At 41.8% G+C, this 19,717-nt stretch overlaps 2 protein-coding genes across 4 annotated transcripts in view; one reads left to right on the top strand and one right to left on the bottom strand.

Annotated features, from left to right (window-relative positions):
* The window catches only part of SIAE (sialic acid acetylesterase), a 38,070-nt gene extending 31,630 nt beyond the window's left edge, over positions 1-6,440 (top strand). The window contains exons 8-11 of one of the 3 annotated variants that reach the window (XR_551499.1): positions 1,829-1,986; positions 3,172-3,367; positions 4,418-4,570; positions 4,808-4,874. Coding sequence is in view for 2 of the 3 variants with exons in the window: in XM_008586401.1 (XP_008584623.1) it covers positions 1,829-1,986; positions 3,172-3,367; positions 4,808-5,059 (606 nt within the window). In the remaining variant the exon portion in view is untranslated. Of the gene's footprint in view, positions 1-1,828; positions 1,987-3,171; positions 3,368-4,417 lie in introns of all 3 variants that reach the window. The other 2 variants (XM_008586401.1, XM_008586402.1) reach the window with 2 other exon arrangements.
* Positions 6,441-8,477: 2,037 nt separating this feature from the next.
* On the bottom strand, positions 8,478-19,522 carry TBRG1 (transforming growth factor beta regulator 1). The gene is made up of 8 exons (XM_008586406.1): positions 19,171-19,522; positions 17,293-17,363; positions 16,438-16,670; positions 15,741-15,877; positions 15,296-15,442; positions 11,095-11,291; positions 10,536-10,678; positions 8,478-9,451 (listed from the first exon to the last, which is right to left on the bottom strand). The coding sequence occupies exons 1-8, from the start codon at positions 19,318-19,320 to the stop codon at positions 9,306-9,308; spliced, it is 1,224 nt and encodes a 407-aa protein (XP_008584628.1). The 5' UTR covers positions 19,321-19,522; the 3' UTR covers positions 8,478-9,305.
* Positions 19,523-19,717: the final 195 nt, after the last annotated feature.

Here is a 19,717-nt window from a genome sequence, read left to right as displayed (position 1 = left end):
CCGAGCCATTTGTATGATCACTAAATTAATATTTGAAATGGTCCTTTATCATGTCTATAATTTTAATGGCTCCCTAATTATTTAATTGAGGTGAACTTCATATAATATAAAATTAACCATTTTTTAAGTGTTCAGTTCAGTGGCATTTTAGTACACTCACAACGGTATGCAACCATCATCTCTTCAGTGGTCCCTGTTGCTTATAGGATAAAGAGTGAACTCTAACTAAACATTTGCTTCACTGTCTTTCCAACCTTGTCTTTCTTATGCAAATCCTGCAGTCCAGCTGGATTGTGCTCTCAAAACAGCCACTCTCCTTTGTAAGATGCCACCTTTGCATCTTATAAGGTTCCAATGTGAAATATGAACAGAACTGCTTGTAGTGACTTTGCATGTTTTCTGTGCTCATCCAAACTTTTTACATTCTGAAGTGTTTTCCTATAATAATCTTTATCTATTCTAAATGTATAGCACTGGCTGTCTGTGCCACCAACTTAGAATTTAATCCCTACTGTTTTATACTGTTTATTAACATTTTTTATGTATATTTTTTATGTGCAGGTCTGTCCCTGAAACAAAGCTGTAAATTACTTGTACCAGTTAGCTACTGCTATGCAGGAAACCACCTCAAAACTCAATGGTTTAAAATAATATTTATTATTATAGCTCACATGTCTGGAGAGCTGGGGGTTGGGTGACCTTGGCTAAGCTCCACTGTGCTCTGTGGGTCAGGGGGCTCTGTCCAGTCTGGGCTTGGCTGGAGCAGATTATACAAGGCAGCTCTGTTCCACAGCTCTCATCCTTCTCCAGAGAGCAGCAGGCTAGCCAAGGCATATCCTCTTCATGGTGATAGCAGAAGTACAAAAGAGCAAGTGGAACCATGCAAGTTCTCTTGAGGCCTAGACTAGGAATTGACACACCCTAACTTCTGCTTCCACCTATTGGCCAAAGAAAACCACTGAGCTCAGAATCAAAGAGTGGGAAATATATCATCCCTCTTAATGGGAGGAACTACAAAGCCACGTGGCAAGAAGGAATGGATATAGGAAGGAGTGAAGAATTGGGTCAATTTACTACACAATTAAGGGCAGATTCTTCTCTACTTCCCTATAGCCTAGCCCTGTGTTGTACAAAGATGTATCAGTTACCTATTGCTTTATTAACAAGCTACCCCAAAACTTAGTTGCTTAAACAACAGCCACTTTTTGCTCATGATTCCATGGGCTGGCCAGGCAGGGCTCAACTGCATTGGCTTATCTCTGCTCTATGTGCTATCAGCTGGGCTTGCTCTTGTGGCTGCAATTTGAACTGGAAGATCTAGAATTCACATGACTGGTCCCTAAGCTGGGATTGCTGGAGTACTAGCTCCTCTTTCCCTTCATGACCTTTCAATTTCCAAGGCCTGTCTCTTTGTGTAATCTTTCCAGCAGGATAGTTGGACTTTTTTTCTACATGGCCAGCTTAAGGTTCCAAGAGAATGAAATCGGAAGGCAGGGCCTCTTAAGGCAGACTCAAACTGCATAGCATCACTTCTGCTACATTCTGTTCGTCAGAGCAAATCACAGGGGTAGCCCAGATTCAATGGCAGGAGAAATAGACTCCACCTCTGGATGAGAAATGTGGCAGAGTAGCACTGTAAAAGTGCACATGGATGAGAGGGATTGTTGCTTCCATCTTTGGAAGGACACTGCTACAACAGTAAGAAGCTCAGTAAATACTTGTTGAATGAACATCTGAATAAGTGAGTGAAGCAGCAGCAGAGTCTGCCAGTGAAAAAGACTCCAGTGTAGGATTCTGATGAAATAAAAACAATGTCTGTACTTTCTAGATATCTTCAGAAAAGTCTACCAACACATCGGATGATCGATTTCCTCAGATCCGTTGGCATCAAACAGCAGACTTTGGCTATGTCCCCAACCAAAAGATGCCCAATACTTTCATGGCTGTTGCTATGGATCTGTGTGATAGGGACTCGCCTTTTGGCAGGTATGGTTGCTTCTTGGGCTTTGCATGAACAGTGTATGTTTTTTGTCTATAGTTCTTCACTCCGATATTCACTTGAGAGAGGGCAGATTGGAGCTTAGAAGCACTATATATCAATGATTTATGCTGGGATGTGCTGCAGTAACAAAAACTACTCAATGTCTCAGTTCCTTGATGCAACAAAAATTTATTTCTTGTTTACACTACATGTCCAAAGAAGGTCAAAAGAGATTTTGCTCATTGTAATCATTCACAGGCCCAAAGCAACAGAGGCTCCAAACTGATCTGTGCTTCCACAGTCACCTTAAAGTCTTATAATGGCAATTAAATGCATCTGTCTAGAAGGAACACAAGTCATTTCTGCTTACATTGCATTGGCCAAACCAAATCATATGGCCATGGTTAGCTTCTGTGAGAGCAGGAAGTGGAATTCTAGCATGGATTTGGAGGAGTAATGGAATGTCTGTGAATGGCCCCCAATGAATACCACACACGAGCAATAGGATATGAGGGGATTTAAAACCTGAAATAGTGTCCAACACATGTCTGGATTTTATTAGGAACTTGATAAAATTTATTGAATGAACAGATAAAAACTGGAGGGGACTAAATAATGAACAATTGATTCAGATGATACACATGACTTTTAGTAGTCAGGAATAGTCTTATGAGTTAGCTCTCCTAGGTTAATTCCAATGCCTTTTCTCCTCCCTCTCTCTCTTCTAAGTCATCTATTGTTCCTAGGTTTCCAACCCATATAAGGCCCAGAGCCCTCTCTACGGTTACCATTCACCATTTCTCTTAAGCTGACTCACTGAGTTCAGTCAACTTTATCACTTTATCCTTACCTTCTTTTTTTTTTTTTTCCTTTTTGTCTTTTTTCGTGTCCGGCAACGGATCGCAACCCTCAGTGTCATGCCCGTACCGGACCAGGACCGGCAACGGGATCGCAACCCTCGGTATTGCGCCCGCACCTCGCTCAGCCAGTGAGCGGGAACCGGTCTGTATGTGGGATCCGAACCCTCGGCGGGAGCGCCACCGCACTCCCAAGCGGCGCACTGTAGCAGTGCGCCACCGGGCCGGCCCTATCCTTACCTTCTTAAAGGGTGTTTTGTATAATCTTTTGAAAAAATTTTGGTTATTGTTGAGCTCAAACCCAAAGTTCTCTGTTTGTTCTTTATCCTGTAGCATCCACCCACGAGATAAACAGACTGTGGCCTATCGGCTGCACTTGGGGGCCCGTGCTGTGGCTTACGGTGAGAAGAAATTGACCTTTCAAGGACCACTGCCTGAGAAGATAGAACTCTTGGCTCACAAGGGCCTGCTCAACCTCACATATTACCAGCAAATCCAGGTGCAGAGGCAGGACAACAAGGTATTCGAGGTGAGAATAGCAGAAAAAACGGTTCATCCAGTGTTTGGAGTCAGGATTTCCCCTACACTGAGGCCCATCTCTTTCATTATGTCATTACAATGAGGCAGGTCTGACTGGTCAGGGGCTGAGCTTATCTCAGAGGGGCATATAAGGAGCTATTAATTCATTAACTTAGAGTCAATTTTGATAGACAGGACAATCAAGAAGGGAAAAATGAGTCCATATTAAAATATTCCTTTTGTATTTTCCCTCCCAGAGGAAACATCTTTGCTCAGTGAAGGGCCTACAGCATTATTTGTAGGTTACCTATTGAAAGATCCTTGCTCCAGAATATTTCTCTCATCCTTGGGTGTCTTTTTTGTTACACTCTCCTAAATTGTGACATTCTTTGAGTTTAGCGTCTCCTTTGAGAGACCTAAGCTTGGTGATTTGTAACTTGGTGTGAATTAAGTAAGACTACTTTCTTCTTCTAATACCTAGCAATGATCATTCTGCTGTGGAATTGGGACTATTGATTAAAGACATTATTTAGGAGTCTTCTAGAGTTGATAGTTGGTGGGTGGGGTGGAGGCATTCCTAGATGGGACATTTAAATGAGTGTCTTTGGGAATCATGAGACTGTTAAGGGCTGGCCCGTGGCTCACTCGGGAATCATGAGACTGTTAGGCTGGGAGGGTGGTATGTGAAAAGAGGACATTGGAGGAGATGAAAGAATATTAAAGACAAACTTTAATTACACAGCAGTTTATCTAGGGCTGCTGCTTCACCAGAATCCTAACTGCAGTATCCACCTGCCTCAGATGCTTGCTTAGCATTTATTCCACTTAGCTTCATTCCATGCTGGGTTTTAGGTGAATTTACAGACTCCCGAGAAGTCACTGCATTGAGTTCTCCACTTTAGTCTGCCTATCATCTGGTCCCGGAATGAAAGAGAGTCGAGTCAGAACAGAATTTAACCTTTGGGTACTGGGTAGTTTATGTTCTCTTTTCTGGATTGCTTTCTAGCCTTAGAAAGGCTTAGTATCTAAAGTTCCTTTGTGCCCCTCCTTCATTCTGCAGCTCCTTTGGGAGTGCCAGAGAGTATGCTGCTAGGCTGCTTCGCTCACTCAAATTCCTGTCTGCTTTGCCATTTGACGGGAGGGATCACAGGAAGAATGCTCAGGGGAGCCTTCCCTAAATGCGTTATATGATTGTGCTTCCTTGTCTCCCTCAGTAAGTTAAAGTTTTATTTATTAATTAGTTATTTAATCACATGAACATTTATTATCAATCTGTGGCTGTGTTGCCCAGACCCAACCTGAACTCAGGTTTGTTCTGGTTATTTAGGAAATGGGTCCTTGGCTAAGCGTGGCTCCTCCCCTTCCTTCTAGACTATCTGAAAGAGCAGTTCCCAGTTTCTTGGAACACCCTTCTGACCTGACCATTCCTATTTTATGACGCTCTTATTAGATTTCATGTTGCAGTGACCATCATTGCAAATGGCTTCCAGCTCCCATGGACACTTTCTCCACCCAGACCCTGACACTGAATATCGATTCTTGTCATGAGACTGTGGTTGCTCTTCGCTATGCCTGGACCACATGGCCTTGTGAATATAAGCAATGTCCCCTATACTACCCCAGCAGTATCCTGCCTGCTCCTCCCTTCATTGCTTTCATTACAGACCAGGTTCCTGGACATCAGAGCAACGTTGCCAAGTGACAGGTGCAATACAATCAGATCTTAGATAGGAGGGTGGGTCCTTTAGATTTTGGCATTTAGGAATTTAAATGATGACACCTGTTGCTTTTAAAGAAAATTAATAGAAAGCCTCATTTAATATCTCCCAGCTAGCAATATGACTGTTTCCATATTCTGACATGATCCAGGGCTGGTAGGCAATTTGAAATGCTTGCCTTTTGTTGCTTAGTCAGCGTAAGAATCTGTAGACTAATTCTGAACTACAAATTGGACCTCAATGTCATTCACTTCTTTCGCATTATTGGGAGTGAAATGTCAAACGCTTTTGCTCCTTTTCATCCAGAATTATGGAATGTCAGGGTTGGAAGAGATTTTAAAGGCCACATAGGCCATCTAGTGTTTATGTGTTCTTCATAAATCTCTGAGAAATGGTTATCAAATCTCTGTATGAAGTTTCCATTCTAATATTCCAAGTTTTACCTATATGGAACTGAAATCTTTCTCCCATGAAGGTTTACTACTACATGACAGTCTTTGAAATAATTGAAGATAGACCTACTTGTATTCTTTTTCAGCCCCAAACAGTTCTCTTCCTTTATTCTAAATAATGATGATGTGAATGTTTAAAACAAACAAACCAGAGCATGTGCAGGCATTTTGGGAGATGCTAAGGGACTGCCTTAAGAAAGAAAAGAAAGGCCAAGTGGTGGCCCAGTGATGGCACTCAGGCTGCCTGTTAAGAGGAGGAGCTGGGGAATTGCAGGCTTAGAAAACATGAGTCAACAGAGGCAAACGGGTTGTTGGAGTTAAATATAAATCTCCGGCTCTTTAACAGTAAAAGGTTTAAGGATAATCCAAATGGAAGAAAAAAGTAAGGCTGAAAGTAAAGCCACATGGTAAACATATAGAAAAATAACGCAGACGAGACAAATGTGAAAGGGGGCTTTTGTGTGTTTTAATGCTGTTTATTGGTTGATTAAAAACAGCTAATGGCACTTGAAAATTGTGTTATCTATTAGAAGTTGGAAATAAAAGTATAATCATTAGTGATGTGTATAAATTTATACCCAGTCAAAATTGGGTTAGAATTGAGCTTGTAAGTTGTCCCTGAACCATGAGAAAGGAGTAAGAATGTTACCTGTGGATAGCTTTCATGTCCTTAATGTAAAAAACGTGAAGTAAAGCAATAAGCATCACTCTCTCCACATCTGTCTTCAAAGAGGTTGCATTCCAAATAGCAGGAATAGCCAGGATATTATTCAGTTAAAAAAACCAAAAAACCCCCCAAATCGTGTGCACTCTACAAGGAACTTTGGTTTGAGGACTTCCTAGCACACAGTTAATTCCTAACACCCATACTTTGACCTCTTACGTATCTGGCCCCACGGGAACTATGAATCTAGTACAGAGAGACTCCAGAGAAAAAGTAAATCTATCTGTCCACCCCCAACCCCCAATACACATGTAGCCCTGGACTGTTCCAACTTGGAGGCAGTAAAGGTAGCCAAGAACTCTAAGCCCAGATTCCTTTCACCCCAGTAACCTGGTACACAGTGTAAAAAATTTGGCTTAGGTAGTGGGTATATTAATGAAGTCTTATGCAAATTAATTTATATTTAGTGTTTGAATAACTTAAAACATTCTGTGGGAATTCAGTGTATTTCCCCAAATGAAAGGAACTTTTTACTGTTTGAAAATGAAATTTTATAATCACTGTAGAAAATATGGACACTAAAGAAAAGTATAAGTAAAAATCACACCCAAATTTATCATTCAGAAAGAAACACTATTTTGGTGAACATTCATTTGATTTGTTTGGGTTATATACTTTTATACACTATATATTACTTTGTAATGTGTTTTTGAGTTATTCTACTAAAACAATTTTCCTATGTAAATACAATATAGATTTTAAGTTTTTTAGTTTGTGGAAGCCCCATACTTTAACCATTTCCTATTAATGGACATACAGGTATTTCACAGATTTCCACTATTAAACCAATACTGTGATGAGTGTTACATGCAAACATCCTACCACACACACTTAACCAATTATTTTCTTAGGGTCCTTAATGTGGAATAACAGGTTAAAGGGTAAATATATATTTAAAATCTTGATACCTACAGCTTAATCCTCCCAAAGGATTAAACATCTGACATTCCCACCAAGGTATAGTCCCTTTTTTCCTTATCCTTATTGACATGGGATATTGTCAAATTAAAAAAAAATCCTTAAGAATCGGATAAAAAGACATTTTAAGTATATTAGGACATCATTTTTCAATAAAAAATCATGATCCATTGTAAAAACATTTACATTATTTGATATGTTTCCCATGTGTATGCATGTGTAATATTTATATAAATACCTATATACACACTATAGTTGAAACCAAAGTCTCAACCTTTTCTCCATGTGATACATTCCAACATGTTCTTATTGTTTAATTTTAAAAGTAGGTCTTGACTCCATAAGTTTATGAACAACTAATGAGTTGAGATTTGTAAGTCTAAAAAACAGTTGTAGGAAACTTACACTAATTTATTGAAAAAAAAATTTAATGTCTTACTAAAATGAAGCTCTTTTTTAATATGTGTTTTACTCAGGCTGCAATAGAATGTAAAGATATTTGTTATATGATAAAAGCAGCATATGTTTCCGTATAAGTGCAAAATTATGCTCAATTTATACCATAAAAACAAACCCACTGAAACATTAACAGCTGAGTAATTCCCTGCCTACTCCCAATTTGCTATTATCCAAATTTTATTAGATTGTTTCTTTTACATTGTAAAAGTTATCCTAGCTTATAAAACTATAATTAAGAATCACAAAATTAATGCCAGTTAGTTTCTGACAGTTTATAGTGGCCAGTGTGGTTTGCTGTAAACACTCCATCTGATCTCCTCCATTTGCTGGTCAGGTTTATTACTTTAAGAATATGCTAATCCCCATTTGTGTTGTCCTCACTTGGCAGCTATGAGTTGTAACATATTAGCAATTCAATTCTCACCACTTCTTCCCCATTCTTTTCCTTCTGGTCCCTTTGTCCCCTCCCATTCCAGCCAGGGCTGGAGTACGTGGTGGATGGGTGGCTAAGTTATCCACACAAGATGGTGTGGAGTTGTACTGATCTAGTAAACCTCCCCCTTAATGCTATAAGCAGGGTCCACTTAACTCAGTTGCATAGAATGCGGAGTTATGTTATTACATGGTTAATGAAATAACAGGTGAGTATGTTATGGAGGACAGGAACTAATCCCAATTATGTTGTGTCTGGATTTGTGTTACTACGTAGTTTCAATGTACTGAGCTAATAAAGCACATTTTCCAGTAAGGAAGCGAGGGGATACAGAAAGGGTTAAAGAGGATTTTTTGATCCCCTTAAAGGATGTGCAAAACGTGAAGAAAAAGATTAACAGTGTACCTTGGACTCAGTTTGAGTATAAGCAAAGGACTTTATTTTCATGTAAGTATCACAGGCTGCTGGGGCTATGCACTTGACACTCCTTGAACTATGATCAGAATCAAGAGTAGAAGGTTGTCAGAATCTTACTGTCTCCCTCAGGAGTCAGCAGCTGCTATAGAGTCAATGTTTATGTCCCCTCAAAATTCATACGTTAAATCCTAACTCCTAAGGTGATGGTACTAGGAGGTAGGACTTTGGGAGGGGTTCTGCCCTCATGAATAGGATTAGTGCCCTACAAAAGGGACCCCAGAGAAGTCCCTTGCTCCTCCCACCATGTGAGGATACAGAGAGAAGGCAGTTTATAAACTCACTTCCTGGTTTACAGACTGCCTCCTTCTTGCTGTGTCCTCACATGGTGGAAGGACACACATCTGCTGGAGCCTTGAGCGTGGAGTTTCCAGCCTCCAGAACTGTGAGAAATAAACTTCCAGTTTTTATAAGCTACTTAGTCTATGGTATTTTGTTATAGCAGCCCAAATGGACTAAGACACCAGCTCTCTTTAATTCAAACTTCCCGACTGAAGTTTACTCTACCTCAGGCAGAGCTACACAGAAAAGATCATACCTGATTATAACAAGATGAAAATAAGCAGACCTGTCAAGAGAAATTTATTACTAAAAATAAAGTGCTGAAGTTTTTCCCAGGGTAAACTGTCACCATGGTGACCTCCATGGTGAAATGCATTAATATCTTCTTTACTCTTGAATTTGTTGCCTTCTTCCAAATATTCTAAGTTTTAGTTTAAGTTAAAAATTTCATGATGATGAAAATGATGTGGAATCTGATCCCTTCTTGTTTAATCTGAAGACTGAATTGGGCTATACTGTGATGGAGACTTCAAGTGCTGCAGGTGAGTATCTACCAAGGGTTCATGTGTCAGGAACATGGGCTGGTAAGAAGACACATAGGCTGCAGGCTGAAGCTCTGGGAGGTCCAAGGATCCTGCAGAAAAAAATTCCTTACATTCCACTGCTGCCTGGGAATTTCAGGAGAGTGTTTTGGTCATACATATATATGTGCCTTCAACTCCTTAACAACCTTTGATGGAGTTTGGATGTGTTGACCCCTCCAAAACTCATGTGGAAATTTGATCCCCAGTGTGGCAGTGTTGGAAACCGATTGAGTCATGGGGGCAGATCCCTCATGAATGGATTCATGCTCTCCCTGGGGGAGGGGGGAATGAGTGAGTTCTCACTCTATTAGTTTCCGCAAGAGCTGGTTGTTTAATGGACCCTGGCACCTTCTCTCTCTCTCTCTCTCTCTGTTTCTCTGGCCATGTGATCTGCCTATACCCACTGGCTGCCTGCCGCTTTCCACCATGAGTAGAAGCAGCCTGAGGCCCGTGCCAGATGCTGTCCCAGAAACATAAGCCAAATAAACCTCTATTCCTTATAAATTATCCAGTCTCAGGTATTTCTGTTATGGCCACACAAAACGGACTAATACACCCTTCAGCCCAATTTTGCCCTTGTTGGTAAGATATGAGAGATACTTACTTTTATAATGAAGAAAACTGTGGCTGAAATAGATTAAGTGACTTGCCTAAGGTTACGCAGTATATTAGGAAGAGTGAGAATTTTAATTCCATTTTCTTATTTCTATCCCAGAGCTCTCCCTATATGACCCAATGTCTGAATCCCTGATCACTCTATCCATCTGTGGGAAGGAATCCATGGAACAGAGGCAGGGACCAAGACCATGCCATGACCCCTCTGACCTCACTTGAAACTTTTGTTCCCTGCACAGCAAACCTTCCCCTGGCATTCCACTTAGGTCTTACTTAGAGAATGAGACACCCTAGTTTCTCAGATACTCTGCCTTGCTATGATCACAAGTACTCCCTATGACTTGTGAATAATCTGGGAAGACAGGCAGTCATCCTCCCAGCCCCCCCCAGTCAGCACTCCCCACAGGTGGATCAGTGAAAGCTTATTTCACTATTGCCCAGATATTTGAGGTTCTCAGCTATGTGAAGAGGGGAAGGTAGCCGAGGAATGGTCAATCTTTAAATCAGAAAGGTAAATACCTGGCAGAATGGGATCATTATGATCTTCATCAAACATCTGTCTCTGAAAGGCTTCAAAGCTTATAGCTGCATCATTCTCTGGCAGTCCCTGGTGAATCTTCCCATCTCCAGGTTTGCACACATCAAATTTCACCCACTGGTAACTGCAGGACCAAAGGGAATCATTCTCTAGAGTCTGCTAGCCAAAATAACCCATTCTTACCACCAAAGGAATTAGGTATTTTCTCTTTAGATCTCTCCCATATATATCCAAAAAAGGTATTAGCAAACAATAAGCCTACACGAAAACAGGCAGGCCTCTTCAGTGATATATTACACTGCTAGACTTCCCAACACTTTTGCTGTCGTGGTACACACAAAAAAATGATAATTATAGTAGAGTGGAGTCCTGGCTTCTGTTCACCTGTCCAGAGGGCTGACAGGGCTAATACTGAGGTACACTAGTGGAGAAGTAACTATGCCTTGGACACAAAATAAATGTATGAATGAACAAAGCTGTAACTGGTAGGTTGGGTCCCCAGCTGGATGACCTCAAAGGAATGGATTTGATCACACTTACTTGATACATTTTCGAGCTCCTGGACAACTCTGGATCAGGTTGTGGATGGCTGGATGAGAAAACCCAAAAAAGTCAGCTCCAGATGGAAATAGGTTAGGCATTAGCTTCCCCCTAAACAGGAAAGGGAGGATTTTAGTTTGAGAGCTTACAGGGTGATGGAGTTTGGATGTGTTGTCCCCTCCAAAACTAGTGGAAATTTGATCTCCAATGTGGCAGTGTTGGAAATTGGTTGAGTCATGGGGGCGGATCCCTCATGAACGGATTAATGCTCTCCCTTGGGGGATTAATGAGTGAGATCTCACTCTATTAGTTCCCGTGAGAGCTCGTTGCTTAAAAAGACCTGGCACCTTCTCTCTCTCTCTCTTGCTTCCTCTTGCCATGTGGTCTGCTGGTACATGCCGGCTGCCTGTCACTTTTCCACCATGAGTAGAAGCAGCCTGAGGCCCATGTCAGATGCAGCTGTCCCAGAATCTTAAGCCAAATAAATCTCTCTTTATAAATCACCCAGTCTCAGGTATTTCTGTTATAGAAACACAAAACGGACTAAAACAGAAAATTGGTACCAGGAGTAGGGTGTTGCTATACAGATACTTGAAAATGTGGATGCAGCTTTGGAACTGGATAATGGGCAAAGGTTGGAGGAGTTTGGAGGACTTAGAAGAAGAGAAAAAGACGAGGGTAAATTTGGAATGCCTTAGAGACTTATGTAGTGGTGAGCAGAATGCTGATAGAAATGTGGACAGTAAAGGCCATGCGGATGATGAGGTCTCAGATAGGAATGAGGAACTTATTGGGAATTGGACAAAAGATCACCCTTGCTACACCATAGCAAGGAATTTGGCTGCATTATGCCATGCCCTTGGATTTTGTGGAAGGTGGGACTTAAGAGTTGTGAACCAGAGCATTTGACCAAAGAAATTTCTAAGCAGCAAAGCATTTAGGACGCTGCATGGCTACTTCTAACAGCATACTCTGAGTTATGGTGGCAAAGGCATAACGTAAAGCCAGAATTTAAAAGGGAAGCAGAGCATAAAGATTTGAAACTTTGCAGCCTGGCCATGCGGTAAAGAAGCAGAGAGGTGGAGAACAATGCAAGGGTGAAGCAGATAAACTGGTTGCTAAAGACATTATCTTGGCAGTGAGGCAGCCAGATGCTAGTAACCAGGACAATGGAAAAAATGCCCTAAAAGCATTTGAGAAGTCTGGAAGGGTGCCCCACCCATCACAGGCCCCAAGGCCTAGAAGGACTGAGTTATCCCAGAGGACAGACCTGGGGCACAGCTGCCCTTGGGAACCTCTTCCCTGCATCCCAGCTGCTCCAGCTGGAGCGGCCCCAAGTGTGGTTCGTGCAGCAGCCCTGGAGAGTAGAGGCCCAAAACCTCGGTGGCACCCACGTTGTGTTAAGTCTGCAGGCCAGCAGCACGTGAGAGCAGTGGAGTCATGGCAGCCTCTACTCAGATTCCAGAGGATGTATGGAAAAACCTGGGAGCCCACGCAGAGACCTGCCGCAGGTTGTAGCCACCACAGAGGCCATCTATTATACCAATGCCAAGCAGGAAAGTGGGGTCAGAACCCCCACAGAAAACCCCCACCAGGGAAACATCTAGTAGAGCCAAAGCAGCAGGACTGCCGCCAGGACCCCAGAACTTCGGGGCCACTGGTAACATGCAATGCAGGCCTGGAAAGCCACAGGCAACAGCGTGGCCCACTGGGCTGTGCCTGGCAGAGTTGTGGGAACAAGGCTGCCTGATGCTTTGGGGGCCCAGATGCCCAATTGTGCCCTAGATGCAGGACTTGGAGTCAAAGAAAATTATTTTGGAGGTTTAAGACATAATGTCTGCCCTGCTGGGTTTCGGACTTGTTTGGGGCCTGTTTTTCCTTTCTTCTGGCCTATTCCTCTTTTTTGGAATGGAAATGTATACCCAATGTCTGTCCCACCATTGTATCCTGGCAGTAGATAAATTTGGTTTTGTGTTTCAAGTTCACAGCTGGAAGGACTTTTGCTTTTGGTCTCAGAGGAGACTTTGGACTTTTAAGTTGGTGCTGGAGCAAGCTAAGACTTTTGGGACTTTTGGGATAGAATGATTGTATTTTGTATTCAATTCTATACTTTTTGGTTGACTGCTCTCCAGAGGTCAACATTTAATTTATTATGTATTTTTCCAGATCCTTTCCTATTAACTTAAGTACAAATACAAATGGTATTTTAAAAATAAACGAGATCACTCTCCATGTAATCTTAGGTTTATTTTACAATATCTGGGAGTACAGCACATTTTGACTGCAGAATGCCATTTCATTTGCTTTCGGTTTTTTTTTGGTGCTGGCTGGTACAGGGAACTGAACCCTTGACCTTGATGTTACCAGGTTGCACTCTAACCAACTAACCTAACTGGACAGGCTGCTTAATTTCATTTTTTTTTTCTCCCGCCCCTAATTTCATTTTTGACTGCTAAAATATCTTGTCTATGTTAATAAAAAGGAACTGTTACATCAAAGTTACAATAATCCTGAGGAATTTTCACTAAGAAAATATTTTTGTAACAAGTATTATCTAGCTAACTTAACTCCTTGACCAGTTTTCTATAAAGTTCAACGAATTTCTGCCAAGAAAATATTTATGTAACAAATTCTATCTAACCAATTAAATTCCTTGACCAGTTTTTTATTTTTTATTTTTTTAAAAAAAAGATGACCGGTAAGGGGATCTCAACCCTTGGCTTGGTGTTGTCAGCACCACGCTCAGCTAGTGAGCAAACCGGCCATCCCTATATAGGATCCGAACCCGTGGCCTTGGCGTTATGAGCACTGCACTCTACCGAGTGAGCCACGGGCCGGCCTCCTTGACCAGTTTTTTAATAAAATTCAGTTAAACAGTTTCCAATTGTTCAATGTGTACTTCATTCAAATTATTCTGAACAGGATTATTTTCTGTATAAGTTTTTAGAATAATGAGCATTATTCATTTTTTAAAAAAATCAGAAACTTGGGCCGGCCCGGTGGCGCACTGGAGAGTGCGCCGCTTGGGAGCGTGGCGGTGCTCCTGCCGAGGGTTCGGATCCCATGTGGAGACCAGTTCCCGCTCACTGGCTGAGCGCGGTGCGGACGCAACACCGAGGGTTGCGATCCCGTTGCCGGTCAGTAAAAGAGACAAAAAAGAAAAAAAAAAAAAAATCCGAAACTTATACTGAGTATAGTTTCTACTACCATCAGTTTTCTTCTGTGGTTATTTCACTTGTTTTAATTTTGCTGTGTCATCTTTTAGAGATCTGTCAGTAATTATCTTGTGAGTAGTTTTAGTCAATGATTTTTTTAAAATTTAAACCAATGACATACATTATATTGATGGTTTATATTTATTTCTTACCTAATTCATGAAAAGATTATGAGCAATTATCTTCAAATATTCTGGGATTGCTCTATTATTTTGTAACGGTCATGCCAATTACAATTATTTTTTGTATTGTGTGCAAACTATCCTATTTGAATAAAGAGCAATTAAAAGATCAAAATGTTATACTTTGGTCTTAAAGACTTTTCCTTGTTAGTATGTATAAATCTTACTTCATTCTTTTATCTACTGTGTGATATTATACAGGATGGATATACTTTACTTAACCATTCTCCTGTTGATAGGTATTTAGGCTATTTATAATTTCTTGCTGCTGCAATGTACATTGTTGTATGTTACTCTTTGTTCATATTTGCACATTTCTCTAGGAAATACTAGACTACCTAGAAGTATTTTGGGTCTAAGGCAATGCTATTAAAATTGCTGATATTGCCAAACTGCTCTTCAAAAAGACTTTACCAATTTTCACTTCTACTCAGATAACTGTTATACCCTGGCCAATGCTGGGTATTATCAATCTCTCTGATATTTGCCTATGAGCAAAATAAGATTTCATTTTTGTTTTATTTGCATTTCCATAATTACTAGTGAGGTTCACCCTTATGAACCATCTGCACAGTTTCTGTGAAATGCCTGTTTTATCTGATTGTTTTTTATCTTATTCTAGCTCAACATTGTAGTAGAGGTATGACTTAGGGCCAGTCACTTTTCTGCATCTCGTGGTTACCCTAACGGTGCTTTCTCAGTATCTACATTGTAAAGTGTCAGAAAACGTAATACATATTAAGTGAGTGGCAGAGAAGGTTCTCAAAAAAAATAGCGGTTATTATTAATTATTAGAGTGGGTACCTGAGGCTGTACACCACCATCCTTGATCTGACAGGTGTACAGACACTTTTGGTCTGGGCACTTCATGCTGGCATATATTCGAGTACTGCAGTAGCCCACAGGGTAGATGGCACTCTCATCATGGAAGCCAGGTCGGTCGGTGATGATCTATAAAAAAGATCCCCCCCAACCTGGGATTGAGGTCACTGAAGAATCTATAAAAGTCTCATTTACTGTGGTAGCCTTTAGAACCACTCTGGGGCTGCAAAGAGTGACTCAAATCACACAGAAAGAGCATAGACTCTGTAGTAGACGAAACTGACCTGGTTTCATAGGGACTGGAGAGTTTCTGGGGTTGGCATGGATCAGCAAAGGGTTGCTAATGGGAACAGGGAGGTAAGGCTCAATCCCATTCCCATCAGGATTTCTCTGATTCTCCTCTCTATATATTGCTGGTCTCACTCACCTCCCCCAGGCTATATACTGTTAGACCCCCTAGTCCGATGGGGAACACAGGCCGTCCTGAGGGATCCAGGGCAATGGGCTGAACCAGCTTGCGAGCACCTCCCTCCATTTTCTTTTTCTTGGATGTTTTCTTCAGAACTGAAACGCAAATCTGGGGTCACCCACTTTGGGTCCCTCTCAATGCTGAGAGGAAGGGAAAAGTTTATATGTGAATGCTAAGGGCAATAAGCCAATCCTGGTTTCATATACTCACTGAATGGATACATGGGGCTTTTCTCCAAAGCCCTGAGTATCTTTCTAACCCACCCATCTGGTAGTAACCAATTTTAATGTTAGTGCTTAGGAGCTTACTTCCTTTATAAGATCAGAAATTTCCCAAGCCAGCAGTGTGCTCAAAAGTCCTCCTAGCTCATTTCCCTGCCTCTAGGAAAGACTGAACTGAATGCAACCCAGAGAATTAGGGGAAAGGGGAAGGAGGAGATCTCAGTCTTTTTCTTTTGTATTTAACCAGGTCTAACTAGAATTTCTCCATCCAAAGAGGCTCTAATAAGACACTGCTTCTCAAGGGCTATTAGGGTTCCTTAAGGACGAGACGAGACTTTAAATACATCTGTAGCCATGTGTGTCTCCCAGTTAGTACCAGGTCTTTGTAATTAGTAGTTGAGCCACTAAGGCAACTGATATTGTCTCCAAAGTACCTTCCAGTTTGTTGTTCTCTTTGCCTTTTTCTTTTTTCTCCTTCTTGGCTTTCTTCCCAAATGGTTCCTCAGCCCCAGTGCTGGGCCCAGAAATGGGCCCAGCTCCCTGTACAGTTCCCACAGAGCTGGCCACACTGTAAGTCAGGGGCAAACTGGAGCTGTGGGAAGGAGCTGCAGCCTGTACTTCCCCTTCAGTTAGAGCCTGAAGCTGGAGGAGCTTCTTTAGCAAGTACCTGGGATCAGGAAGGAAAGGAAGCAGAGGTATGAACTTCCATGTTGCCTCGATTCAATATTTTACTCAAGTACTGGGAAAAGCCAGAATTATATACAAAGATTATTACATTCATAAAAATAGGTTCTTACTGGACCCTGAGAATAATGAAGCCTCAGAGGATAATTAATACCTCAAGAAGCCAAGAATAAGGATTGTAGCTTATCTTTTTTGTGTCTGGAGGGTTCTTTTACTTTGATGTTACAAGGCATTAGGCTTCTGAATGGCATATAATCATGAATTACAGATGTATCTATATTGCATAGAGTAGTGCATACTGAATAAATATTTGTAGAATGAGAAGCAGTTTCTGTATCCCTTGCATTCTATAATTGGGGAGTTACTAGATATGGGAAGGAGGTTTTGGCAGAAAGATGAGTAGAGGAGCTGTCTCATCAACATCATCCATTATGATTTGGGTGTGTAAGAACCAATGCCATAGGTTGTGAGTTTCTCTGTACTTGTTCAAGGGGCTAAGGAGCTGTGCAATGCATAAAAATCCCACTGGACAAAAATCCCTAGAGCAAGAACACCATATCAATCATCAAAAATGTGATTCTGAACACAAAATGAAGCCAACTCACCTTCTTTCTTCTTTTGCTTTAAGAAATTTTTCCTCAAGACGAGCAATTTCATCACAAATGGCAGCATTTTCCTTTAAGAAAAAATTTTTAACATAATCACATAACATTAATAAAAGACCAAAGTATTATGCTGGGAAGATGATCTATATTTCAAACCAACAGAGTCTGTACTGCTAGGTGAGAAGAAGAGCTATTTGACTCTGCACACAAGCTATAAGTAAATCTATAAAAGTAGTCAGGTTCTACTATGGGCAGGGTAATTTATTATCCAATCTGGGACACCTTTGAGTGAAAAGGGGGTGCTATTAATGCTTATGCCAGAACGCAGATTGTCCTGGACCACCAAAACGTATAGTCACCCTAATTAGGGTAGCCTCTGGCAGAGAAAAGGGTATACTGCTTAAATTCGCAGATCCTTCAATACTATAAATCTGAGGATTTTAGCCAAGTGCCTTGACTCCTGAGGAACTTAATGCCGACATAATCCAAAATGTCCACACAATAAGAACCTTAGAGAGAGAAATTGGATGGACCAAAATCAAATTTAGTGTGTAAAAATTCTTAAACTTCATAATCTACTTAGTATGTATTCAAGTATCACCTTTCTTTACTGATGACTAAATCTGTCTTCCAAAAATCAATCTCAAAGGGAATGCTCCAATTTTGAGGCTGCATAGGTGGAACCTCTAACTCTCAATGTTCAAAACAATATCTCTGTTTCTCACAAAACATTCTTCATGGGCCGGCCCGTGGCTCACTCGGGAGAGAGTGGTGCTGATAATACCAAGGCCACGGGTTCGGATCCCACATAGGGATGGCCGGTTAGCTCACTGGGTGAGCGTGGTGCTGACAACACCAAGTCAAGGGTTAAGAGCCCCTCACCGGTCATCTTTTAAAAAAAACATTCTTCATGTACTTGATGCAACCAACATCCTTCAAATAACACAGACTCCAAGCTTTAGGTACCTTTGATACGCAGGGGATAAAAGGGAACAGGCAATTAGATGTCAAGTTCTCTTAATTCTAGTCTTCTTATTTCTCTCCAGTGCACATAGATAGTACTGAACAAATGTTTTTGGAAAGAATATTCTAATTTCCAAAACTTTCCTTATGCTTCCTAAAATTCTGAGGGATGTTTAAGCTTTTGGTAGAAAGGTAAACTGTTGATTCAGATGTGGGAGGACATTTGAGGACTTCCACCCCTATTTCCAGGCATTGAGGCAAGCTTGAGCAAGCCAGAATATTGTAACACAAAGTTATGGGTGGCCAACCAGTTCACTCATTCAGCAAATCCAATAAAAGAAAAGCAAAAAACACTTGGGAGACTCACAGGAGGTTAGAAAGAGAAAATTACTGAAAGATTCGTGTACCTGTTTAGGCAAGAGGTCAGTTATGGAGATGTTGGGTGCATTGGAAATAGGTTCAATAGTGGAAGTAGTTAATAAATCGGAATAGGGTGTCTAAGTTGGAGTCAGGGCTCCGACACAGTGCTCTTGCTAAATCATCTCTCTGAGCTTCATTGTTCTCATTTTAAAAATAATGTCTAATTCTCAGAGTTATCTCGAGAATCGAACGCTCTTCCAGGAGTTTTGCAGTAATAAACGATAATGACTAAAATTTATTGGCACATATTCTAGGTACCAAGCACTTTTCTATTTAATCTTCATAACTCTGCAAGGTACTGTAGTTACTAGCTCTCATTTACAGATTAGGAAAAACAGAGGATTAGAGAAATTACGTAATTTATCCAAGGACACAAGGCTAACAAGCAGTAATGTGTGCTGAAATGCTAACACGATATTAACACTGTCGCTCTGGGAAAGGGAACAGCTTGGGGAAAGATTTCGCGTAGACCGGCTGAGTGACGGTCTGACTCACAAACACCGTGGCCTTGGCTGCTCTGCGCAGCCGCAGGTACTTCAGCCGGTACTTCTCGTTCTGGCTCTTCTTCGGGAGCCTTTTCATCCTGGCCTTGCTGTACGCCGGAGGGGCCCGCGGCAAGGGGACTAGGCCGCCCAGCAGGCTCATGGTCCCGCCCCGCTACGGGGGCTCCAGGACGCGGCCGGCATCGGTTCCTAGGCCTAAAAGCAGGCGCGAGCGCCGGCTTCGTCTGTTTGGGCTGGCGGAATCGGACCTGTAGGAATCTAGTTCCCCAAGATGTTCCCAGGGCGGACCGCAGGGCCCAAACTTCGACAACCAAACCCGCTCTCGGGGCCTCCCGTCACTTCCGCGTCTGTCTCGGAAGTAAGCCGTGCCCGGAAGTTACGTAACGGCGCCGGCGTGAGCAACTTCCGGGGCTGGGGGAGCAGGTTGGGCTTGGGCCTGCCGATCCGCGGCTAGCCAGGAGGGAAGGAACCGTAGGGCAGGAATTCGGGTCGAGGAGAGGAGGGCGGGGCGGCAACCGGAAGCGCCGGTCGTGGCTGGA

This window comes from Galeopterus variegatus, unplaced genomic scaffold, assembly GCF_000696425.1.
Source record: "Galeopterus variegatus unplaced genomic scaffold, G_variegatus-3.0.2 Scaffold3977, whole genome shotgun sequence".
Taxonomy (NCBI): Eukaryota; Metazoa; Chordata; class Mammalia; order Dermoptera; family Cynocephalidae; genus Galeopterus; species Galeopterus variegatus.
This window is presented reverse-complemented; position numbering and strand designations above follow the sequence as displayed.